The sequence below is a fragment of the Hermetia illucens genome, chromosome 2 (genome assembly GCF_905115235.1).
Source record: "Hermetia illucens chromosome 2, iHerIll2.2.curated.20191125, whole genome shotgun sequence".
Taxonomy (NCBI): Eukaryota; Metazoa; Arthropoda; class Insecta; order Diptera; family Stratiomyidae; genus Hermetia; species Hermetia illucens.
Genome location: NC_051850.1, coordinates 163,059,170 through 163,081,859, shown reverse-complemented (window position 1 = coordinate 163,081,859; position 22,690 = coordinate 163,059,170). Strand labels below are relative to the sequence as shown.

Sequence of the window (22,690 nt, the reverse complement as noted above, 5' to 3'; positions counted from 1 at the left end):
TTTAACGGGGTCATCCCGTGTGAAACCCATTTTTTTCGGTTTTTTTAAAAAATGTTTGTGAGGAACTGGATGAAGATTCAAATACGACTTTTTCACCATATATTTACTAATATCTTGAGCAGGCGTAATAATTTTTCCAGCACGATAGCGTAGTTCATTATTTAAATACAGAGCAATTTATACACCCATCTTCAAAAAAAGGAGTTTTTCTGCTGCGATCATCTTGAAGAAAAAAGCAAACGGTATTTTAATGTACACACTTAACTACAGTCCGTAAACTAGGATTATTAAAAAATATTAAAAGCTAAATTTTTGGCGCCGTGTTAAACTTTTTTTTTGTGAATTTTAGTTTTAAGGCCTCTTCAACAAACAAACAAAAAAAAACTACTGAATGAATCTAAAACTAGTGTAAACTAGTATAGTGTTTAGGGCTCTGTCAGCACACGAACGGCAGACTATGAAATTTATTTATTTCCAATTATTTACATTAAATAGAAAACTATTAATTCAGTGTCCCATATTTTTCTTTACAGCCATACCGCACAACCCCTCTAATCCTTCCAGGGGCCAAAGTCAAAAAAGATGTTATGCCAACGGAATCATATTTGAGACATCACCCAAATCCAGCTGTACGGGCAGCACCATCACACGACTACCATGATGTGCTGATGAAACAAAAGGTAAGACCCTTTTCAATTCATACATCCACTGGAACATGCCTTATCGACATTACTCGCACGAATGTGAATCAAATGCTCAATTGCAAATATTCAAGATAAATCGATAATCAAAACAGGTATCTTTTGGGTTAATGTTGATAGGATACATGCTTGTGAATAGATTCTACTTTCTAGGAAAATATCTTAGTACAATTTTATAAAATAAAAATCATTTGAAACGTTATACGCAAAGGTTGCCGACTCAGTATTGCATCGAGTTGTTGGAGAAGATGCTGCAAGCGGAAAGGTGTGCTTTATTACAGATTACAATATATCCAAAAATACACTAATTTCAACTATTAACTGAACAAACGAATCCACATATGCAAATGTATCTATTTCGTTATATTACACTGTTCCATAATGTTAAATTAACACCCGAGTCTAATCCATTCCTCTTCAAATGTGGATGAATACTATATAAGTGAATCCCTTTCCCTCAATAAACATTTTTTTTTTGATATTTAACATTAAATAATTGGTAATAACATGTTCCAACCCCTAACGTCCGGTATGCACTTCGCGGTGGAAGTACTTTTTTAGGTAATTAAAATAATATTTTTGTTATTTCTTTGTTTATTGGACCCCTAACTAGTTACTAGCTCCTCGACTAACTAAGCAAAACTGAAGTTCTTTTCTAATGTTTATTTCCACTCAGGTTGCTCACAGACAGTTCAACTCACCAATAGGACTTTATTCAGACAGCAACATCGAAAACACAATCAGGCAAACAGTTCCGTAAGTATTTTAAATTTTATCCAGAATTTATCTAAAAAAAAAATTCCGTAAAGCTCGAAAAGTGTATATAAGCCTAAATAATAAAATGTTTCTGAAGATAATGAGTGTTAGCTTCCCATTTTCCTTCGATCTTCAGACATACTCCATCCTAATTTTGCAGAAATTATTTTAAGTATCTGCTTTTCATGTATAGGAATCAACTAAATTTAAGATAAGATTAGCATAAATTCACAGAGCGAGCAAAATAATTGGAAAACAACTAATATTAATTTTATTTAAATTGTCTAGATTGCAAGGTAGCCCTTGTCCTAGTCCTATAACGCGAACATTGCCATCCAAAATTGAAGGGTAATAAAATTGTAAAAAAAATAATTCAAGATATTATATATATTCACGTGTATTCACGGCACATATAATTGAGTGATATAGTTTCGTAGTAATAATTATTTAGTTGATCATTTAGAACTTTGCTATTGAGTTATGTAATTACCCCATTTGAATGAAACGTAGAATAGCAAGTTCTCCTTTGACGATGAACTCTTTCTTCAATACAGTGGCTGTTTTATGACGCTTACATGAACACGTAGTCTATACTTTCCATTCATTTATGTTACATTTGTATATAAAACTCTCGAAGCACAAGCAAGACTTTGTGCCATAAACTACACAATTACAAGACTATGTACACGTATAGTTTCACCAGCAACTACGATTATTGGGGCCGTTCCAATAGATATTGGATTTATGTTAACATGGTTTATGGATAATAAGGCAATTACATGCTATTTATCCAAAGTCGAAGATAATTAATTTTGAATACTAATGGAAATCGTTAGCACATGGATTGCATGCAAACTTCCTGCAAAGTAAGTTGTTTCCCAGCACCGATTTTCCATTTAATACATTTGGGGTCACAAAGCAGTGAGAGTTTATTCAGAAAAGATAAGAAACTTATTTCTCATTTTCCATGTGTTACTAGTCCACTCCAGGGAATTGAATAAATTTTTATTTTTTGAAAGGAAAATATTATTAAACTTTACTTTATTATGTGCTTGGTAAGGTCTAACAAGATCAAAACGAAACTACAATTTTCAAATTTAAATAAAATATACAAATATGATTTTTATATCAAAAAGACAACGTAATAATCAAACAAAACTAAAATTCGCTTAATTCTTGAATGTTTAATTTCGTCACTCTGGGAAAAGATAAAAAAAAAATAACCACAGGCATCCAAAAAGGTTTGTCGTTCTAATGTTCTCTTCTCTTTGGTGGGACTGTAATCCGAATCGAACCCTTGCCTCCCCAATGCACAACTTCCATCCAATAACCGCCTCCTGCAGTTAAAATTTTTTAAAAGCGTTCAGCAGATTGCATCAACTGATCGCTATCAACGTTTCCTTGGATGTTCTTTCGGTCGGATACCATGGGCTCTGTCTTTAAACACTCGCTTGCGAATGATTCCTTCCTGGATTTGCTGGATGCGGCTAGCCCTTTGCAGTTTCCGAAATTTGACTAGAGTCGATGCTGGTAGGTCCTCAAATAACAATGCTGTTTTTCTCACAAAAACTTTGGGACGACTTTTGCTTTTGTTGCTGGGTGGGTACAGGAGAAATTTATTTTGTGCCAGTCACATCCTTTTTTAAAGGATCAATACATTTGCTATATCAGTGATTTGGACTGAATCAAGAGGTCATATAAGTGATTGCTATTTGTGGTTGGCTCAAGTAAGAGGCTCTACAACTAAGTCCGTACACTGAAGACGGGGGAATTTGGGTCTTTAAACGCCATAGAGTCCCTTATATGACGATTTTAATGAAATGGCGAAAAATAGATACAATGAAAAAAATTCTCTTCCTGTATAAAACAAGTTCGAATTCCTTTTTCAGCCTAGTTAGAACAAATCCCAAACACGCTAAATACCCGGTTTGCTATCCCTTAGACCAATCCAACATAGTGCCGAATTGTTTTTGCCCAAGCCAGAGTCATAGCGCGAAAATCCCAGGCCAAGGTGAAAATGATGTGTGATCTTTACTTCCTTCGCACGATCTATTGATTGAGCAAGAATATCAGCACCACCAATTACTCCGATTTTCCTAATATCATACATGGGGTATCAAATGAAGCCACCTTGTTACAATGTTTTGAAGTTCTTAGCTAAAGAATTTGTGGGTGATACCATCCTCTTACTTAAATCCTCACTGTATTTGAAAAGCATCAATTCACTGTGAATTTCGACGTACTTGCCATTTGTTTTTACACATTGTGGCTTCCACTCAACATTTCTAGCTCAGTCATCATACTGTGCAGACAATTATAATCAAGGTGATCGTAAATATGGCAAAAGTTAACAAACAATTGGACCGATGTCATATTCCCAACATTTTTCGCGTCCTTCGATAACTTTCAAAAATTTGTTGTAACATGTACAGTTTGGTCTTTATGGTTTTACGTGAGTACCCCCCGAATTAATTTGAATACCACAATCAGAGCCCAGCCCTGGTAGGTACTGATTTATACTGAGTACAAGCTCAGTGTTCATAACCGTGGATGCGAGACCTACCTAACACCTCCACTGGAACTTGAGCCTAAAAGAACCTCTGCCCACGATGTAGGCACAATCACAGCCACCGTGAAACTTTCACTAGGGGACCAAATGTAAATAATCGGGCCGAGGACACATCGCTCAGGAATTATCCTAATACAAATGCTACCCGGGTTTCCATGGTAACAGATTACGTTGGTGAAGCTTCATGGCAGACCCCACTTCGGATCAGTCCGATACAGACTCAAGTCTGATAGCCCTACGAGGCCTTAGAACATTCGTTTATCATATCACACGACTAGCGAATCAATGTGAACGCATCGTTCTCCGGTGTCACCTTTGGGATTCCTTCATTTGGTGTTAACTCAATCGACAGGTTTGCTGATCCGTATACCTCCTCGCCGCCTATGAGCACTCATCACTTGTACACAACAATGAGATCTCTCTGTAGTTTTCATACCAAACAGTTGTCCTTTTGTACACTGCACATATAACAATCTTTCTCACCGGTGCCCAGACACTTGCTCGGTCCTCCAAATTTGAATGGTTAGTTTGTGATTTGGACTGGTGGGCACAGTTTCTCCGGGGTAGAAGCCGGTAAAATCCACGAAGTCCACCCGTGAACCGTGATTGCCGAGGTGTTGCGTGACACGTCAAACCAGGCGGCTCAGCTGCAACAAGCAGTGACAGCGTTAACAGTCACCGTTTCTAAGTCGGCAAATATAGTCGGTGCTTTACGTTTGGGAAATAGGTCAAGATTACACTCTAGATCCGGCTCCTGTAAAAGGTGATCGGGTAGAAGGTCGTTAACACCCTCGAGTACTCGAACAAGCTGGTACGATCCAAGTTTTGGCAAAAGGTCACAAAATTTACCAGCCCCTACACTGTTTTTCACGACTTACGAGTGATTACAATTAGAGAGTCTTTTCTTGGTTCATGCAGGTTCAAATTGCAAAGCTCAACTGTAAATGTTCCGTGTACCTGAGCCCGCAGACATGGTTCTGGTTCCTGTCGCGTACATCTTTTATTAAAGGCTGCAGACACGCTTGGCTGCTTCCCTTTCCACCCCAATTGAAGTAGAAAATCGTTAGATTGAACGGTCCAAACACCGTGGGAAGTACCAATACCAACTACTACGACGGCACGGCCTACAATTCACTCAGAAACGACACTTGACAGACACAGTTGTGTCTGGCGGGTGACTAACCAGTTGAGTAAAGGAGGGCCGGTTGGAAGTAACGAGTTGGGTCAAATGTTACAAGTAAAACCCAACCCTGAATTGGCCAGGGATCCTAAGTTATTTCCATAATCTTGGTATACTTTTTTAGGTCCATCCAGTCTTGTGATCATTTTCCTACTCCTGATGTAAACACGCAATTCCCAACCATAATACTGTCTTCTCCGTTTTAATAGTCGGCGTCAAAGACAAGAGTAAAATGCCAAGTGAACGGTGAAAACTTTTAAGGGGGTCGCGTTTTCCGCACACTCAAATTCGACAAATCCCTGGATAGTACGGCCAAGGAAAAGTCACACAAATCACCCAACGGGCGCGAAAAGCATGCGATACTACTATGCCCAGAAGGGGACTGTTCCCAGTAGGCAACCCAACTACTGATGGAACAACGAAATCGCAAGATTGCCGTCCGCATTTCGGGGCAAAGATGCTTTACCAGAGGCTTAGGGGGAAGCCCGACAGCGACGGCCGAGAAGAGACAGCTTGGTTCACCAAGGGCTTGCATCCAGAATGGTGTTACCTGTTTCAGCGTTTGGTATTCGACCTCCATTGTCAAATCTGCCCTGAAGGGTGAAATTGCAAGGATTCACCCAACCAAATGAAGAAATTTGAATTCCTGCCGGTGGGCGAAAATCTTTGTGAAAAGACAGACATTTTTATTGTCCCTTACGAAGTGGCACATGAAAATTCTGGTAAGGCTTTTAACGAGATGTTTCGGCTATATGTAGCCAATTAAAGCCTTTCATTCCCAGCCTGCCAGTTATATCTGAATTTGCCCGGCGGCCGTAACGGGAATAGAAGGCTCTGGGATGTTAGTTTGGACTCTCTAAGCGACTGGTGGTCGAATCCACGGTAAAGATAACAAAAATATGAAAATAAATCGGCATTGTCAAAGGAGCTTTAAAATACGATTTGATATTTAAAATAACATAATAGCAGAAAACTCAATTCATTCGATCATACATTGTGCAATTTAACGCCTATCTCACAGTACTATAATCCTTATAACAAGCCTAGCGAAGGGCAGATGAAAGGGGAATTCCCCGCTGGCTCGAATTTTTCTCGACAACTCGGAATATAAATTTCCATGAAAAGAGGGGACAATTAAGCGGGAGGGCTTAAAATTTTCAAATCCTTATAATATTCGTTCCGGCTCCGGTTTATTTGCAGGATTTGAGCCCCCAACCGGGATTTATTCTCTGTTGCCCTGCCTAGAGATAACAAAAAAAGTGGATTGAAATTGATCAATACTTGTTTACAGATCGAGTTATAAACTTGCTCTTTTCCCGAAATTTGACGCGACACGACTACAAATGTCCTATTTTCAATTATTTTTGCACATTTATAACGCCATGCATTGCTTTAATTTCCTACTCATAGGATGGCAAATAGTAAAGTTCAAAAACGTATGGTCTCACTTTTCATACTGGAACATTTGCTAATAAATGTTTCATGATTTATGATCTTCCATACAAACATCTGAAAAACTCAGACACTATCCATCTTCTGTTCTTTTTTCTAATTTATTCGAGACCTAAGGAGATATTTTTCAACCCATCATCAAAGTAATTTTTTCTACAAACCATCTACCATTATACTACCAATTTTTATCCTATTTCCTAATTTTTTTAAATTTTATAAATTATTGCTTGGCTGCATTCTCTTCCTCATCGCGAAAAAGTAAGGAAGTTAATCCGACGTCCATTTGCGAATGAGATGTTGATTACTCAGAACGAATACATAAATGTAATAAAAATAGCAACGAATAAAATAGAAAAAAAAAATGAGAGACTTTATTTTGCCAAATTTTCGGCTGCGGTTAAAAATAGAGTGATCGTCCAGAATAACAAGCGGATGAAAAACAAATTATATTGTGTATTTTGACGTTCTTAGTAATGCCACTATTACGTTCAAGCGCTATTACAGCATAAAGTTATATAAAACTGAAATGAACTTATGAACTTTGAAGAATAGATTGGTAGAAAAATATTTAGTTATTTTCAGTCGAGACTGAGTTTATTTGTTTTGGTACCACAGCAATTCAAAGGTGAATTGTCAGACTCATCCATTTGGTAAACATATACATAAATACACTCTAATATTAGGTCCACGAAGTAATTATTAATGGATAGGTTGCTGTATAAAGGAAAATAATATATATATATACATTCAATTAGCTGTAAGGAAGGAATTCACTAAAAATATCCTTAAAAACCTAATTAAAAACCAATTTAACCATCGTAAATTGAATATATTTTAAAACAATCAAATAAAGAATGTTGCTACACAATTAACATTAGAATTTTCATCGATTTATCTTTCCTGGAACTTAAACAAAAAATATTGGAGCAACAAAAAGAAAAGCAACTGCGAGAACAACTCGAGAGGCAGCATCGGCGCTATTTCTGATCGCTATAATTTTGCCAAATCTAAAAGAACGCAAACAAATATCGAAAATATCAACAAAAAAAATGAAATTCTCCCCCTCATATTTCATCTTTATTATATTCATTTAATATAATCATCACTTCCAAAAACCTTTGCGTTTCATACTTAAAATCTCGAAAAAAACTATAATATTGACTTTTAATGTTGTTTTTCCCCCCAATATATTTTCAACTTCGATGACATGAATTTAATATTTTAAAACCAAAAATATATTAATATATTATTAATATTCTAATGGCGTACATCGATTAATTATTTCTCATTCTATATATTTATTTATAAAATAATGTAAGAAACTATTTATCCAATTTTTCGCGATAAACTGACCTCACTTAATAGTTTTGTTGATCTTTACTTGTTTGATTAGTTGATTAGTTGTTGTTAGAAATTTGTATTATTGAGTGGTGTGATTTAATACCATTTATCTTCATAAGTTCATTTCACTCATTCTCTTAAAAAATACTTTAAACTAAACAATGAAAATTTCTACTTGTGCGAAAATTAATAAAAACAAGTACAGACAACAATTTCAAGATTGTATAATTTACACTTTACACAAACGCGACCTTACACTAGAAAATCGTTAAGAACGATATAATAATTGATATAATTGAAAATCATATAGAGCTGACAAATTTTTGACCAACTATAACAAATGGTGAAACGATCGACACATTTTCATTCGTGAATAAATTGAATTAGTAGTTTGGCTAGGGACATCTAGAACTGAGTGCGATCGTTCTATCATTGATGAGTATATTACCTCGTATTGCTCCTTTCGGTGCAAGCTGACCCTGTTCTTCTTTCTCGTATTCATTTGAGGCGTCATTACCATTTCGAACAGTCTCGTAATATAGTGAAATAAAGTATCCCCTAAATTCAGAAATGGATTAAAGACAAAAATTTAACTTAGTATTCCTAATTGTATTATTTTCTAAAAAAGAGATATTTTATTAAACATGATCGGACAACACGTCTTGTATGCAAAAATTGATTGCACGTTTCCATATATGTATTTATACAATTTTTCTATCTATTTTTGACTGTCATAGACATACGGTTATGTCCTTTCACCTTTCTGGGAAGTGCGTCAAAAACTGAAAATATAATCCAAAGATTATTTGAATGTATTTTCAATTTTTTTTTAATCTACGGAGAAAATAATTTATTATATTGATTACATCCAAATTGTTCTTTCTAGTCAACATGGTTTTGACGTCTCACTATGTGTTTATAATTTTCTCATAATGTACATATATTTATTTCTATGAATTCATCACAATTGCGACACTGTTTCCGTAATCATCATCATCATCATAATTTGCATCAATTCATTGTTCTGTACATGTAAATTTGGTGCATACTAAACTTACTTCTTTAAACAACATCCATAATATGAAAAACAACATAAAATTGTGGAAAATATGAATCCAACTCCAATTTGTTATTGGCAAATGCAGCTATAAACGTACTGTCGTCTACGATCCCTCCAAGAGTGAGACTTACAGGGCTGTCCAAGAAGAAGGTTACGGCGATCGTGTAACAGAAATCCCGGTTCCCGTTCAAACTAAAGTTTTCCATCCAAATCGTATGGTCCCTGGCAAGGTAGGATTAAAAAAATAGCATTTTTTATATCAATATTTTTAATTAATAAAATGTTTAAATCATTTTCAGAAACCCGTTTCTCCTCGCCCAATTCCACACCCAAATAGCGGAATTTATTCACATGTAAGTGCTTGCGATTATCTCTACTGGCTTATTTTTTGAAACTGGATCAAAGCTCCAATTATCTTTTACTATTTAGCAAATGTAGAACTTATTATATTATATTATTATAATTGTACTCTGCATGTTTATATATTATGGGGCAAATATTTTCCAAATTATATGATCCAATCAAAATATCGGCCAGAATATGAACAAAAACAAAGGATAAGAAATAAAAGAAAATATATATACAGGCATTTGGACGTGGTGCACGATACTAAGCCATTCACACGACAACATTAAACGCAAATATAAGTACATATCAATTGTTCACACTTTTTACTTAGTATAAACTATAAATAAACAATAGAACAACACGTGCAACTCACTAAACGCTAGTATAATAAAAAAAAATTAAAATAAGTTTAAACTGAAAAAAAAAATTATATAAATATTACTTTTTGTGGCTTGTTGCTTTTGTATCCTGAAACTATTATCGCTCTGTACTTTATTTCTAGGTAAACACTATGGGACATAATGCTACCGATATCCCCCAAAGCGGCTCATTTAAACGTTTAATGTACAGTGTTTTAGGCGAAACTGATTATTAAACAACCAATACCATGAATTCACTGAAAATTAATAAAAGAGCAATTACTCATATTTAAATAGAATGGAATTTTCAAAAATGTTACACAAATAGAAAAAAAACATCTGATACATCAAACGAGCACGTGTTCTTCATGAATTATAAAAATATCTAACAATTGAAGAATGAAAGGCATTAAAAAACATTTTTTCTTGTTTTCTTTCATTATTTATATTATTCAATGATAATAATATATTTACTTGAAATCAAAGTTTCTTTTTCTTCTTGCGTATATCAAAATTAATGATTATGTATTGTAAAAGAACAAAACAAGGAAAGAACTTGCAAGTGCAGGCTAAAATTTAATTTTTAGGACAACTTAAATCTTCCGAAATGTAATCAATAAAAAATCAAATTCGAAATGTAATAAATTATTTTAATATTTAGTTGATGTTATATTTTTATTTGCAAATTTTTCGAATTGAGTGAAAAATCTAGTCAGAAAATCTAAGGTTAAATAACTTTAATCTAATTCTAAAATATAACTATTGTTGATTATTGAAAATCAAAATGATAAACTAAAGCAGGAATGTTTGACATTTCCAACCAATTTTTACTTTAATTTCAATTCAGAAGGGATAAACAAAATATATGAGAAAAGTGCTTCTAAAACTACATACATATGCGTTTCAGAATTTGAATAGGTTTATTATAGTTATTATTATCTAACAAGAGATCACTTGAAAACGATGAAAAATGAATGACGCTTCTTACTTGCATCCTAGGTTAATAATAACTATCTATAAATGTACGGTTCATTGAGAGAATAATATTATTTATTTTAATCCTATTTAAATGCATATTACTTATGGAATTACATATATTTTTGCTGCGATTTATTTAAATATATTATTTGAAATAACTGAGCTTTTCACTGATGGATGGAGAAAAGGCTTGAATTTAAAAGCTAGAAAATCATATCTTTGGAACAAGTTAATCTCTATATTTTGATAATTCATTTATCCATTAGAAATGACAATCTAAAGATATTAGTTTTCAAGTTTCACAGACGGTCACCAACAAACTTAATATTCAAAATTAGGGGTCCCTAAATAGTCAGAAAAACAAGTCGCCAGTTTTTGCAGCACTGACGTTATTAAAACACCAAAAAGTTTAAATATATTGAATTTCTCTTTCAATGAAAAATGCCGACAGGGAACCCTTCCTACTAACATTATCTTTCGTTATTTTATTTTTTAAGGTTTTGTCTGTCTGTCTGTCACACGCACTTTTCTCCAAAATGGCTAAACCGATCCGAACGAAATTTGGTGGACAGATGGAAACTATGAAATTCCACGCATACAGTGAGTGACATAAATTTAGATGGAGTTTAAAGGGAAGCTTTAAAAAAAAATTCACCGGAGATAGTCGCGTAGGGTATCAAATGAAAGGTCTCGATTAGTACTTTTCGAAACTGATATTATGAATTGCAAAGTGCGTGAGTAAGGAGTCAAAATCTACGCACTTAAAGTGAGAGAGGACTCATTTTCGGAAACTACCATACCCAAAAATCCGAAAAAAAATCAGGAAAGTGTGCTTAGTTGAAATATAGGAATCAAAATATGTCCCATCCCGATATCTGCTCAAATAAACTTACTGATAGTATATTACCAACTTTTAGAACTTGACTGAAAAACTCCCCTTAAGAGATATTTATCGCTCAGTTCTTGGCAAGTTACTTGACAGAACTGAGCGATTTAAACATCTCCACTCAATGCTATCAGCCAATGGAGCGAATTATAAAAGGGGGTGGATAACACCTGCGAACCGCTCCGGTCGCACTGCAGAGGTGAGGCAACGTCTAAAAAGTTGACTTTGCCCTGGTATGAAACCGTAAGCTGTTTTCAATGCCCGTTTAATTTTTAGACAATAAAAAAGCACCAAAAAGTATACATTGACAAATAATGAGGATTTCAGCTTGGATTTAAGGATGCTCAGAGGCAATCACCCTATAATCCCTCGTACATTTCCTGGAAAGATTGAAATTATATCAAAACTAGAGCCCCATTTATGAGAAAGAAGAACAATAATGGTCTTTATCTAAAAAATTTTACACTAAATTGTGACATTTTTAGAAGACTTCTCAAAAAATGAGCGTGGGAGATAGAGCATTGATTGGCGAAACCTCTCTATATAGGTTCTCATAGAAAAACGTTACCTATTAAAACCTTCAACCTATCTGTTGCAGAGAAAGATGCGGGAAAAGTAGGGCTAAACTGACGTGACATAAGTTTGTGGGATCAGATCTGTGCTGACCAAGCACCGAAACGAAGAGATGGTGCTCAATCGAAAACAGAAGAAAACTTTGCGTGAAAAGGTTAGACTCCTTGTGAATTACGGCATGGGCGCAATTCTCAGAGAAATCGAACGTAAATTTGACTAATTCTTCGGCGGTAAAGTGGTAAAGGAAGCTTGATGCTCCCAGTATGATTGGGTGCGATACTTTCTCAAATTTCAGAGGTTACTTCCGACTTGTCACAATCTCGGCAGATATTGGATTTTACCTAATACTAGCACTTAGTGCCAAGCATTTAGGCGCGGACGATCCTACTTAAATTATGAAGGGACGCAGGTGGTAGCGGCCGGTGGTAGGTCAATGGGAGAATCCGCCGTGAACTTCCCGCAATATCGAGCACGTATGCAGAATGGTGTACTTCTGCATGATTTGAACCATATCAATTATATACACGGAGCGACCCATCTTGTCAACTAACAGTACGTCAAGCTTGTTATGTAGAGTATGGCGATCAGTCAGAACTTGCCGGTCCCAATACATGCTGTGAGCAGAACTACCAACTACTGCTTGCGGCTCATATCGGTAAACCAGACATGTTTCCGCATTGCCTTCCATTTCCATTTATCGATCCGCTCTTGGACCGACTTCACCCCACTCAGAGAGTTGAAAGATCCATCCGTAAAGTTAAGTGGAGTCGCATGCAAGAGACTCGCCTGCTCTTTGCTGTAAAAATAAGCGCGAAGCGAGTCGACTTGGCGATGATATTGTGGGGCCATGTCAACAACGCCCCTACCTCCGATGTCACGAGGCAGGTCCGTCCATTCCACGGCAGAGTTTGGATAATGCATTCGGAATTTGGACAAAGTAGTCCGTATCCGCCCCTGGACGTTTTTCAGGTCGGTTTTCGTCCACTTTTAGCCAATAAAAAGGAAAACTATCTTCCAAGGCAACCTTTCATTTTAAGACTTCGGTTAACAAACTACCTCCTAATTTAAACCATGAACAGGACAAACAAGTCAGATAAGGAGTTCAATAATCTAAATAGCAAGCATCAGCGAGGACATTAGGTTCCCCAAACGGTGTATCAAACAGAACGTTGCACCAGAAAGCCATGCAATCCATATTTCATCAGCCCTGCCCAACGCAAAACTCCAAAGCAAGAAAATGGAAAGGATGGCCACAACACAAAGCAATAAGTCACTTTACGCGAGGCTAGAACATAACACACTCCATGCTTACTCCGCACACTTAAAAATCAGTAAGAACATCCATGGAAGAAAGGACATCATGACCGACATATGGGAGGAAATCAATAGGGCCTACACCTGCGAAAAGGCCAGAAAAAGGAGCATACTGGAAAAGAAATTAAAGGCGCTCGCCACAACACAAGCGGACCAGGGTGCAATAGAGAAACCAAAGGAACAATTCATATCCAACTATGAAATCAACAGATCCAACGAACACTTGACCCCGCAACAGCTTTCACTTCTCAATAAACACATGAACTTCGCCATAAGATACCCCACTTTCCCCAAAGAGGACATCGTAATTGACATCGAGGCAGGAATCAAATATGCATCACAAGTAGAAAAAGTCGGCACACGAGAAGAAATTAGGCGACTAGCGACCCCCACCAAGCGAATGACCACAAGGAAACAGAGTATCGTCCAACCGCCACAAAACCACTAAAGAATTGAAAGAGAAATCCGTTTTCAACTTACCAGCAGACAAAGGAAACGGAGTGGTCATCATGGTCTAGGGAGCATATGATGACTTAGTACGCAAAAAAATAGAAGGTAAGCTTCACATCACCCGGAAGGACCCTCGGCCAGATTCCGCTAAAAGAGTGGAAAAGGCTCTGGCTGAATGCAAACCCATTATTAAGAAAGCAGCCGAATTGAGAATGCCTAACCCATCGCTGCCCAGAATGAAATGCCTCCCCAAAATACATAAAGAAGGTAATGAGGTCAGAGAGATAATAGCAGCAACGAATTCACCGACCCAATATATTGCGAAGTAACTCTTGGATGAAGTCAAAAGGTTAGGCCTAAAAATAGGAATACGCGCAGTGGGAAACGGTAGAGAAGTCATTGCCAAACTCAACGAGGCCTGCGAAGTAAAAGCGTTGTTCGCAAGTGTACCGATGAAGGAAATCCTACATTTGTTCGAAGAATAGATCACAACACACGAAAACTCATCCGAATGGAAGAAGACACTGTAAGAAACTATATTAGAAACTGACCTTCACGTGTATGAGTGAATCCTATTTCACATTCAGCAATAAATTTTATAAAGCAACCTCCGTGGCAGCAATGGGCGACCCACTCTAACCGCTGCTATGCAAGGTATTTATGGAGAACTTGGAGAATGAACTCGAGGAAGCAGGGGCACTCTTGAGATTTAATTAGTACATAATCTAGCAGCTGCTTAATACTTTCAAAAAAAATAACAATGGTGCAATGTTTTCGGTGCCCCCCATTGAATGGTGGAGTTACTCATAATGAAAACGTAAACTACTATTTCACATTTCTCAATAAACAATGAAACACCTTCAATTTTTGATAACCATTTTATTTTTCATATAAAAACATTCGAATTGGCATTCGTATAGTATAAGGTATGTATAAAAGGTAATCAAAGTCTTGAACTCTTATTGTGTTGGTTGAATCACTTCATGCTTCCTCCATGAAATTGATAGAAAATTTACAAAAAAAAAAATTATTAGAAATTATTAAAGAGTCGTTTGATATCATTGCTTTTGTCTTAGACTAACGGCTTTAGAGAGTACAATGTTGATATCCATTGGGGGGAAATTCTGCAATAGTTTCACATTTGTACTGAAATCATTTTCTAGTATTTGATCACGTAATAAACTGAAAACAAAAATAAGGAAGGATTCTTAGAAAGAAAGTTTATTGATGTATGTGCTTACTTACACAATCATAGCACAGCACACGTCTATAAGAAAACTGAAACGGTTTTCATCCGAGAAAATTGAGTCCCACATTCGCACCACATCTGGTAGAGGAAATTCTTGTGAAAGAATGAGCGTAAGCCATCTGGGAACAAAATTTAGCAAGAGTACATTCACATTAATTCTCTATGAAAACGAGACTTAATAATTTTGAAGTTACGATACGACAATTTTTATCCAAAAAGAAAATGAACCCTACATACAATCTCGCATCAACCTACGGATATTTTAAATAAATAATGGATCACTACGCTTGTTGCGTAGTGCAGTAGATGCTAATATGATAAGTCTTTCAAGAAATTCATGATTTTTATAATATTTTCTTTAGCCAACGTCATATGCTGCTTGGTAAATAAAGATATACACATCTCTGCACACATAAGCTTAATGTCAGCAACGTGATATAATATATATTTTTATTCAGCAGAAGAAATGCTTCTCACATTCTAGCTTTGACTATTTACTCCACAAATATATTAACCAATGTGGCCTTTAAGAACATGAACGCCTCCAAAATTACTAGCATAAAATACAATATATGTCCAAATTGTAAAACTTTACAAAATCAGACCTACGAAGGCATCGCCATAATGTTGGCTACTGGGTAATTGAGCCTCATTCGCAGTTTTGGGCGGATTATATTCCCTACCCGGATGATATTAAATACTATCCAATGGAATATCTTTCCGTAAAAATAGATTGAGCGTTTTTGTAACGCTTTTCAGGACGCATAATGTTGTTATCGTTCTTTATGTCCAAATAAAATAGACTAAAAATTTCACCATTCCACAAATCATGCCCATCAATCATATATAAAAAAAATAACATCAGTAATGACGTTGTCGGTCTTTATTCAATTTGCGAACTATCCACTGCCACTTTTGCGGTCAAGTTATCTATAGGTATGGGACAAAGATACGAATTATATTTTCGATAACATCGGAAAATTGAAACTTTAATGTGGATTGCCCTAAATATATAAAGAATAAAAGCAAATTGTTTTTTTTTAATGACAAATTCGGTATATTCTTACAAATATCGATATTTCGGGAGCAAATTGACGCTCTCATCTTTGTGAATAGACAAACTTGAATAACCTTAGGGCATGATCTGTGACAGACAGATTTTGCGACAATGGCGAGGCAATAAAAACCTTCAGAAATCTACAAACCTTTCACCATTATTCTTATGGTCATCAAGAGTATACCTCCCCATCGCGTGGTCGAGAACGGTATTGTCAGAGCAGAGTCTTGACATACAAATCACCTCTCACAAATACATTGTATAAATGGAAAACTGCGTTATGCTCCTCACATAGGGAAACACAAACCTTTTACAGCTGAAGCGTCAAGCTTTCGGGTTTCCCGACTTGTTTTATTATTTTCCGAATGGAGAAATTCTCATGAATATTTTGGAAAATTTTGAGAAGAATCAGGACAAAACTAATGAAGATAGAGCGGTTTTAACAACAACATCTCATACATGACTTGGCACGGACTCCTGAGGCGATGTGTCGGAGGTTCTACACATAAAAACAATAAGAGTTTGAACCAACTTATTTTGAAAGTTTCGCCAGAGCACTTAATTGGAATCTCTGCCATCGTTGAAATTGCAGCTTATGTGGCAGCCTATGTCTTCAATTAATGTTCTTTGCTTTACTACCTTTATGGAAGGCATGAGAATCTCCAGTGAACCAAGCGCCCATCAATGGGCACGATAAGCTGAGCGGAGCTGGAACTGAAAAACAGACTAAAGCAGACAAGATTTATCGTAGACAGGAGTAAGACGGTTCTTTAGACGTCATGGATGACAGCAACATGCTTTATGTAATTAGCATCGATAATTCAGTGTGAGTTAAGCTGATAAAATTCGTTTATGAAAGTTTTATTCCAATTTCTTTTAGTGTTTAAAACTTCAAAGCGTTTTTCCCACAACTCACGCTTTCAAAGTCGGTGCCTCTCATAATCCAATATTACAGCACCGATCCTTTTGAAATTTTGAACACTAATGGTCTTGATCAAATACGTCATTTTTTTCCATTATCTTGGAACACAATGACATTAACTTTATATTGGGCAGGATGTGGGCTAGCTACTTAGTAGCTCTTGCACGTTCTATCAGAGAATGCGCAAATCGACTCTCTGTTTTGTTTGCCGGACATACCGTTGTGGAAGTTGTGGAATCAGTCCAATCCGAAGTCCCTTCCATGTTTTTGTAACAAATAGCTTTTCCGGGTAGAGTTAGTTGCCCACTACTGGCACAATTTGTCCCGTCTTTATGGATGGTAAACTCACCTTCGCCTGTGTGCAGTTTTTCCTTCAGAAAGAACACGTGAAGACCATCACTTGTAGATTGATGTTGATGTTGTATTTTGCTTAAGAACTGAGGAGTCCTAAGTCCGCAACCACTTGATGACAGCCCGGACCAAATAGGGGTCAACTTACTCCTGTTTTTTCCACGGAACCCTCGTTTTGGGCCTAGCACCCAAGCTTAAAAAATAGTAAGCGAAGACCGGCCTACGGTTTTTGTTAAATTTCACTTTTTTACTTATAATACATGAGTCCTGGAAGAAACCGTCGTCTATTTTTGTAGAAACTTGGGTTGCAGTCCGGAAACAGAGGAAGTAAGTTACTCCCCATTTGGTCCAATCCGGCATCAAGTGGATGCGGACATAGGACTCAATCCTTAACTAAACTATTTCAGCTCTAGCCAAGCTTTGCCTTAAAGTATGGGCGGATTTATGCTGAATATAATTCGCAGTCGCGACGTGTTCTGTGAATTACATAAAGGAGCATTTAACATCTGCGAACCGTTTCGGTCACGCTGCTCCCAGGGCAAAGGCGAGACATCGTCTAATGGGTTGCCTCTGCCCTGGTAAGAAACCATAAAGCTGTCTTCCCTTAACATTTGTTGATGTTGGCTCAAAAAGTTCCATCGTAGGTACCAATTCGCGCTTTCGCTTTGGTACATATACTACTCTGTGACCCATTTTAAAGTATAGGTTCCACAAAATTTTGCAGGCTAGTCAATTCTATCCAACTTAACCTATAATCTTCAAGTCAACAATCTTATTTGAACGTTGACTAACACTTTTTTCTAAAACCAAAAAACAAGTTCATTTCTGAAGAATGCTAAAGAAAGATTTACCCGAAGTATGCTCAGTTGCATTTTTCCCTATCTTTCAGGAAATTTATGGATACTATGCCAGTACAAAATACTCCCCCTTCGCCGCTAACCAGTCATTTTTCTCGTATCTATCGACGAACCAAAGCGCTACTCAGCGAGTGCCTGCCTCAAGTGGTACAAACAAGTATCAATCGGAAGGAGCCAAGTCTAGTCATCAAGCGACATCTTCCTCGTTTTCAGCCTTTGTCCCATTTAGAAGCGACGTCGGTTCGTCTCGATCGGTTGCCTATTTTGCTTTGACAAAGGCCTGACCTGGATGCGGTCGCGAGGCCCTCGAATCACCTTCCAGCGTACCAAGCCACCGTTGTTTCGGCCGACCTTTTCGGTCGTTTCCCTTTGACTTCGATTTTCAGATCAAACTTGGTAAGTAAATTCTCGTTAGCGCGAATTATCTGGCCGAAGAGGCCTCTCTCGTAATTTTCCCACGATCCGGGCAACCCCACATCGGTCGCGGATATCCTCATTTCAAATGTGATCATGGCGTGTTACACCACTAGTCCAACGAAACATCTTCATCTTCATTGTCGCAAGACACCGTTCATTGCCTTCGTCGACACTGCGGTAAATTTTGGTTTTGAGACGTTGTGTTGCCCCTTTTGTATTCTGGTCATTTTTCAAACACCAAACAGTTGAAATCATCCAATTACTTCTAGCAACGGCTAGTATTAGGCCATGTCCTCCTGGACTCATCAAGCAAAGAGTATCTTCTTTCTTACAAAGTGATTCGATTTGACGATTGATGTGGATAGTGGCCCTGGGATCACACGCTTTCCTCGACTGCAATATGGACATCACTGCTTTTGAAATACCGAAACCACCTTTTACACGTATCTTGCGATGTAGCATGCTTACCATAAAGATTTCGAATTAATTGCTACGATTCAGCAGCAGTTTATAAATCGTGCAAGTGATGGAGCGTGACGCACTCGAACTCCGATACCGAGGAGATAATAGTTAAAGTAATCCTGGAATGGATTAAAGAACATCTCGCAAGCTTAATAGACAGAGGGCAGGCAGGATTCTGCTTCGGATCCTCCTGCAGTGACCACATCAACACCCTAGGGATTGGACAATGATATCTTTCCTCAAACACCTCGATTACGCTCTCATCGAGTAATGGACCTTGTGTAAAAATAGCTCTGGATTTGGAAAGAGAAGCAAGTAGGTTTGACCTGAAGATAAACATCAACAAATCCAAGGTTCGCAATCTGGCAGGTCACCGTACTGTTCCTATGTGCATAAATGGGCAGTGCATCGAAGGCGTCCATCAATTCGTATATCTAAAAGGTGTGGTTTCTGCTGCCGGTGACATCGTACTGGATACTGGCCAGCGCATTAACAACGCTAGATCCGCTTTCGCTGCCTTGTCTTAAATCTGGAAACTTATCTCAACACCAATATCAATTTCAGATTATTCTGTGCAAGTGTTCTTTCTGTGTTGCTATATGGGAGTAGCACATGGAAAGTGGCCCCCGTTGTTACTCAATAGCCCAAAACCTATGTCAACTACTGTTTGCCTCGTATCATGGGGTCCGCTGGGCTGACACTATTACAGAACTGGGTCGGTGCACAGGGTTGTTATTCGTACGCAATGTGGTCGGAAGACTAAACTGACAGTGGATAGGTCATACATTAAAAAGAGGCGACAATTGCATTGATGGCTACGCCACGCATTGAACTCTCCCAAGTTGCTTGACGAATGGGACGCCCCAAGGGCACATGGAGCATACCAGTAGAAATGTGCAGCCGCCTCAGGAAATCATGGAGGGAGCTGAAGCGTATTTCAAATAACCGAAAACGATGGCACGTTGGTGTAGTTAACGCGCTATACCGCAACAAGAGGTAAATGGCAACCATATACATATATGTAGCACAACTGCGTAGGTCTTGAAACAATAATGTTTCCTTACCGAAAACTGTAGTACTGTGGATACAATTCTTGTTGCTTTAATCTCAGCCAGACATCAGGATCCTTTTCATGCAGCATTTTTGCAAGTTTTTCCATCATAAATTTAATGCCCCCTTCTGAGTCATCTAAGGTCTTTATGAAAAAATCACGTATTTCCGCCATGAGTGCAGTGAAGCAGAAGAAACAATCCGCCTCAGCGTATTCTGCAACAAGAGTGCAAAATAAATACCCGCATATGAATTGAGAGCCTAATACTTACTTCGTTCTTCAACTACTGAGTTTGAAGCCATTATATAGTAAATTGGACCGACAATTTCATTCATTCCTTGTACATAACCTTGTCCAGGATTCAATTTTGCATATATGAAGAGTATTCTTTGAACTACTTCCCAGTGTGCTTCTTGACCTTCGTCCATTGCTTCGTAACTTTCAGAATTTCTTTTTCTCATTGAATTTATCTGGAAAGTACAAATTTCGCAAATTAGTGAGAAACCTGGATAAAATTCAAGTGCGAAGTGTACAGTTTAACTCCACCAGGTTTTAACTTTTACAAGATTTTTTAAATTATTAGACTAGACATTAAAAAAACAGAAAATCCAAATTGATTAAGTCTCTCCTTATCAGCATATTAACCGCTGCTAGACAAAAAAGCTCTACATAATATAAAACTACGGCTAAGTGGCTAAACATTGCATCACATTTATAATTTAACTTGGGTCGGGTTGGGTCATTCAATTTGAAATTTAAATATCAAACGTTCCGCCCCTAAATTAAGAACCGAAATCATGGAGCTGATGCTCTAATTTTAGGTGCAGAAACATGAACCGTTGATTCACACATACTTGCTGTTATCCAGAATGTTAGGAATGCATTGAGAAAAGTTATAATGAAATTGAGGCATATTCGCCCGAAACTCATTAATGTACCTTCGTCACTCCCAACCCTTTCCTTTCCACATTGGCTGAACTCAAAATTGATGGGACAACACGCTGGTGGAGCCTCCGCTCACCTCGACTATTCACAACGATATCACAGGGAAACTCTGTGGGCTGCTGAAAGAACGATATATCCGGACACAACCGCCTCACGTCCTTATCAATCTGCAGCAGAAATTCATTATCTTTGAAGAATGTGCTCCACGCGCTTTCCGGTCCCTCGCTGAGGGGGTGGTCGTGGCACTCCTCGCTGCTCTGCAGCCCGGGCGGCACTACCATCTCCTCGATGAATTGTCTGTAGAGTTCCCGCTTCCGTTCTAAGGTGCTTGACCATGAATCCTTTTTTGGACCTAAATACCCCAGCAGCAGCTTCCAGCATAACGGACGAAAGCCATTGCATTCGGGAATGCCTGAAATAATTGTAATGAAGCTACTGATTAACGAAATTTCGCAACGAACCCGCCTACCTACCATTGAAACATAGTTCACGTAGCCTTCGAAGGTCGATTTCTTCCTTGCTCAACAGGTCCTCGAACTCTTTAACCCTGCAGGATAAATATAGTATACAGTCTGTGGTTCGTGTGGGTAGAGGATGGCAATACACAATACCTCGCTTTGAATATAGACATGACCGATTTACGACAATTGGAAACAAGTATCGTCCCACTTTCTTGGTGACATGTATCAGCTGTCACCGTGTGAACACAGAGATTTGTAAATAAACCTTGCCCATTGTAATTGGGGTAATTTTGTAGTGTACTGTGTAGTCATGATGCAAACCGAAAGTTCAAAACGGAAAGAAGAATAGTTACAAACCCAAGCAAAGTCGGAAACCAGCCCATGTGCAAAGCTAGAATCTGAGTGCTTTTTGTAAAGGTTTGAGCTGATGTCTAAATCCTTGTGTCGCACAGAACAGAAACAGAATTACGAAATTCTGGGGTAATAAACAGAAATAAATATTATACTTTTGACTTTAATGAAATGAAAGCAAGCAAAATTTATTCCTGAAACGATCATTTATCCGAAGTAGTCTAAAACGGGCGTTCGCAGTTGTCTGTTATTATGTGAAACACAGAGAAACATTTACCCAAGCCAGATATAAGTTACTAATAGTGTTTTTAATATGCACATCTTACAAATACACTTGCCAATATTCTGGGGGCGTTAGCCTTAAACAATAAATTCCCCCCTCCCTAATTGCTTTCACTTTCTTTTAGTGTTAAAAAAATGAAATTGGAATCATAATTGTCGAGCAGTGCACTGCTGGATAGACTGACGTGGAATATAGCTCCCTGAGGCCGACCTACCTCTCTCTCTGAGGGTGAGCTGTCTCTCCTCTGTGTGGCTTTTCAGGGGTCAAGTCTCTCGTTTACCAAGACCGTTAGTGAATGGTGATAGCCACACTCTGTT

General features: G+C 37.5%; 2 protein-coding genes across 13 annotated transcripts in view; one reads left to right on the top strand and one right to left on the bottom strand.

The window, feature by feature from the left end:
• LOC119647941 (LIM domain-binding protein 3) overlaps positions 1-10,902 on the top strand; it is a 69,156-nt gene extending 58,254 nt beyond the window's left edge. For 4 of the 11 annotated variants that reach the window (XM_038049292.1, XM_038049291.1, XM_038049300.1 and 1 more), the window contains 7 exons: positions 534-680; positions 913-966; positions 1,378-1,457; positions 1,746-1,805; positions 9,145-9,289; positions 9,359-9,412; positions 9,910-10,902. In XM_038049292.1, the coding sequence (XP_037905220.1) occupies positions 534-680; positions 913-966; positions 1,378-1,457; positions 1,746-1,805; positions 9,145-9,289; positions 9,359-9,412; positions 9,910-10,002 (633 nt within the window). In that variant the 3' untranslated portion in view covers positions 10,003-10,902. Of the gene's footprint in view, positions 1-533; positions 681-912; positions 967-1,377; positions 1,458-1,745; positions 1,806-7,536; positions 8,662-9,144; positions 9,290-9,358; positions 9,413-9,645; positions 9,707-9,909 lie in introns of those variants that run through there. The other 7 variants (XM_038049296.1, XM_038049294.1, XM_038049295.1 and 4 more) reach the window with 7 other exon arrangements.
• A 4,105-nt stretch (positions 10,903-15,007) lies between these two features.
• LOC119648184 (TBC1 domain family member 13) lies at positions 15,008-22,005 on the bottom strand. Of its 2 annotated transcripts, XM_038049770.1 has the most exons (8): positions 21,890-22,005; positions 21,752-21,825; positions 21,272-21,690; positions 21,188-21,190; positions 20,605-20,803; positions 20,347-20,548; positions 15,213-15,335; positions 15,008-15,149 (listed from the first exon to the last, which is right to left on the bottom strand). In XM_038049770.1, exons 1-8 carry the CDS (start codon positions 21,907-21,909, stop codon positions 15,026-15,028), a joined length of 1,164 nt encoding a protein of 387 aa, XP_037905698.1. In that variant the 5' UTR covers positions 21,910-22,005; the 3' UTR covers positions 15,008-15,025. The 2 variants fall into 2 exon arrangements, with proteins under 2 accessions (XP_037905698.1, XP_037905699.1); XM_038049771.1 differs by lacking the exon at positions 21,188-21,190.
• Between the last annotated feature and the right edge of the window lie 685 nt (positions 22,006-22,690).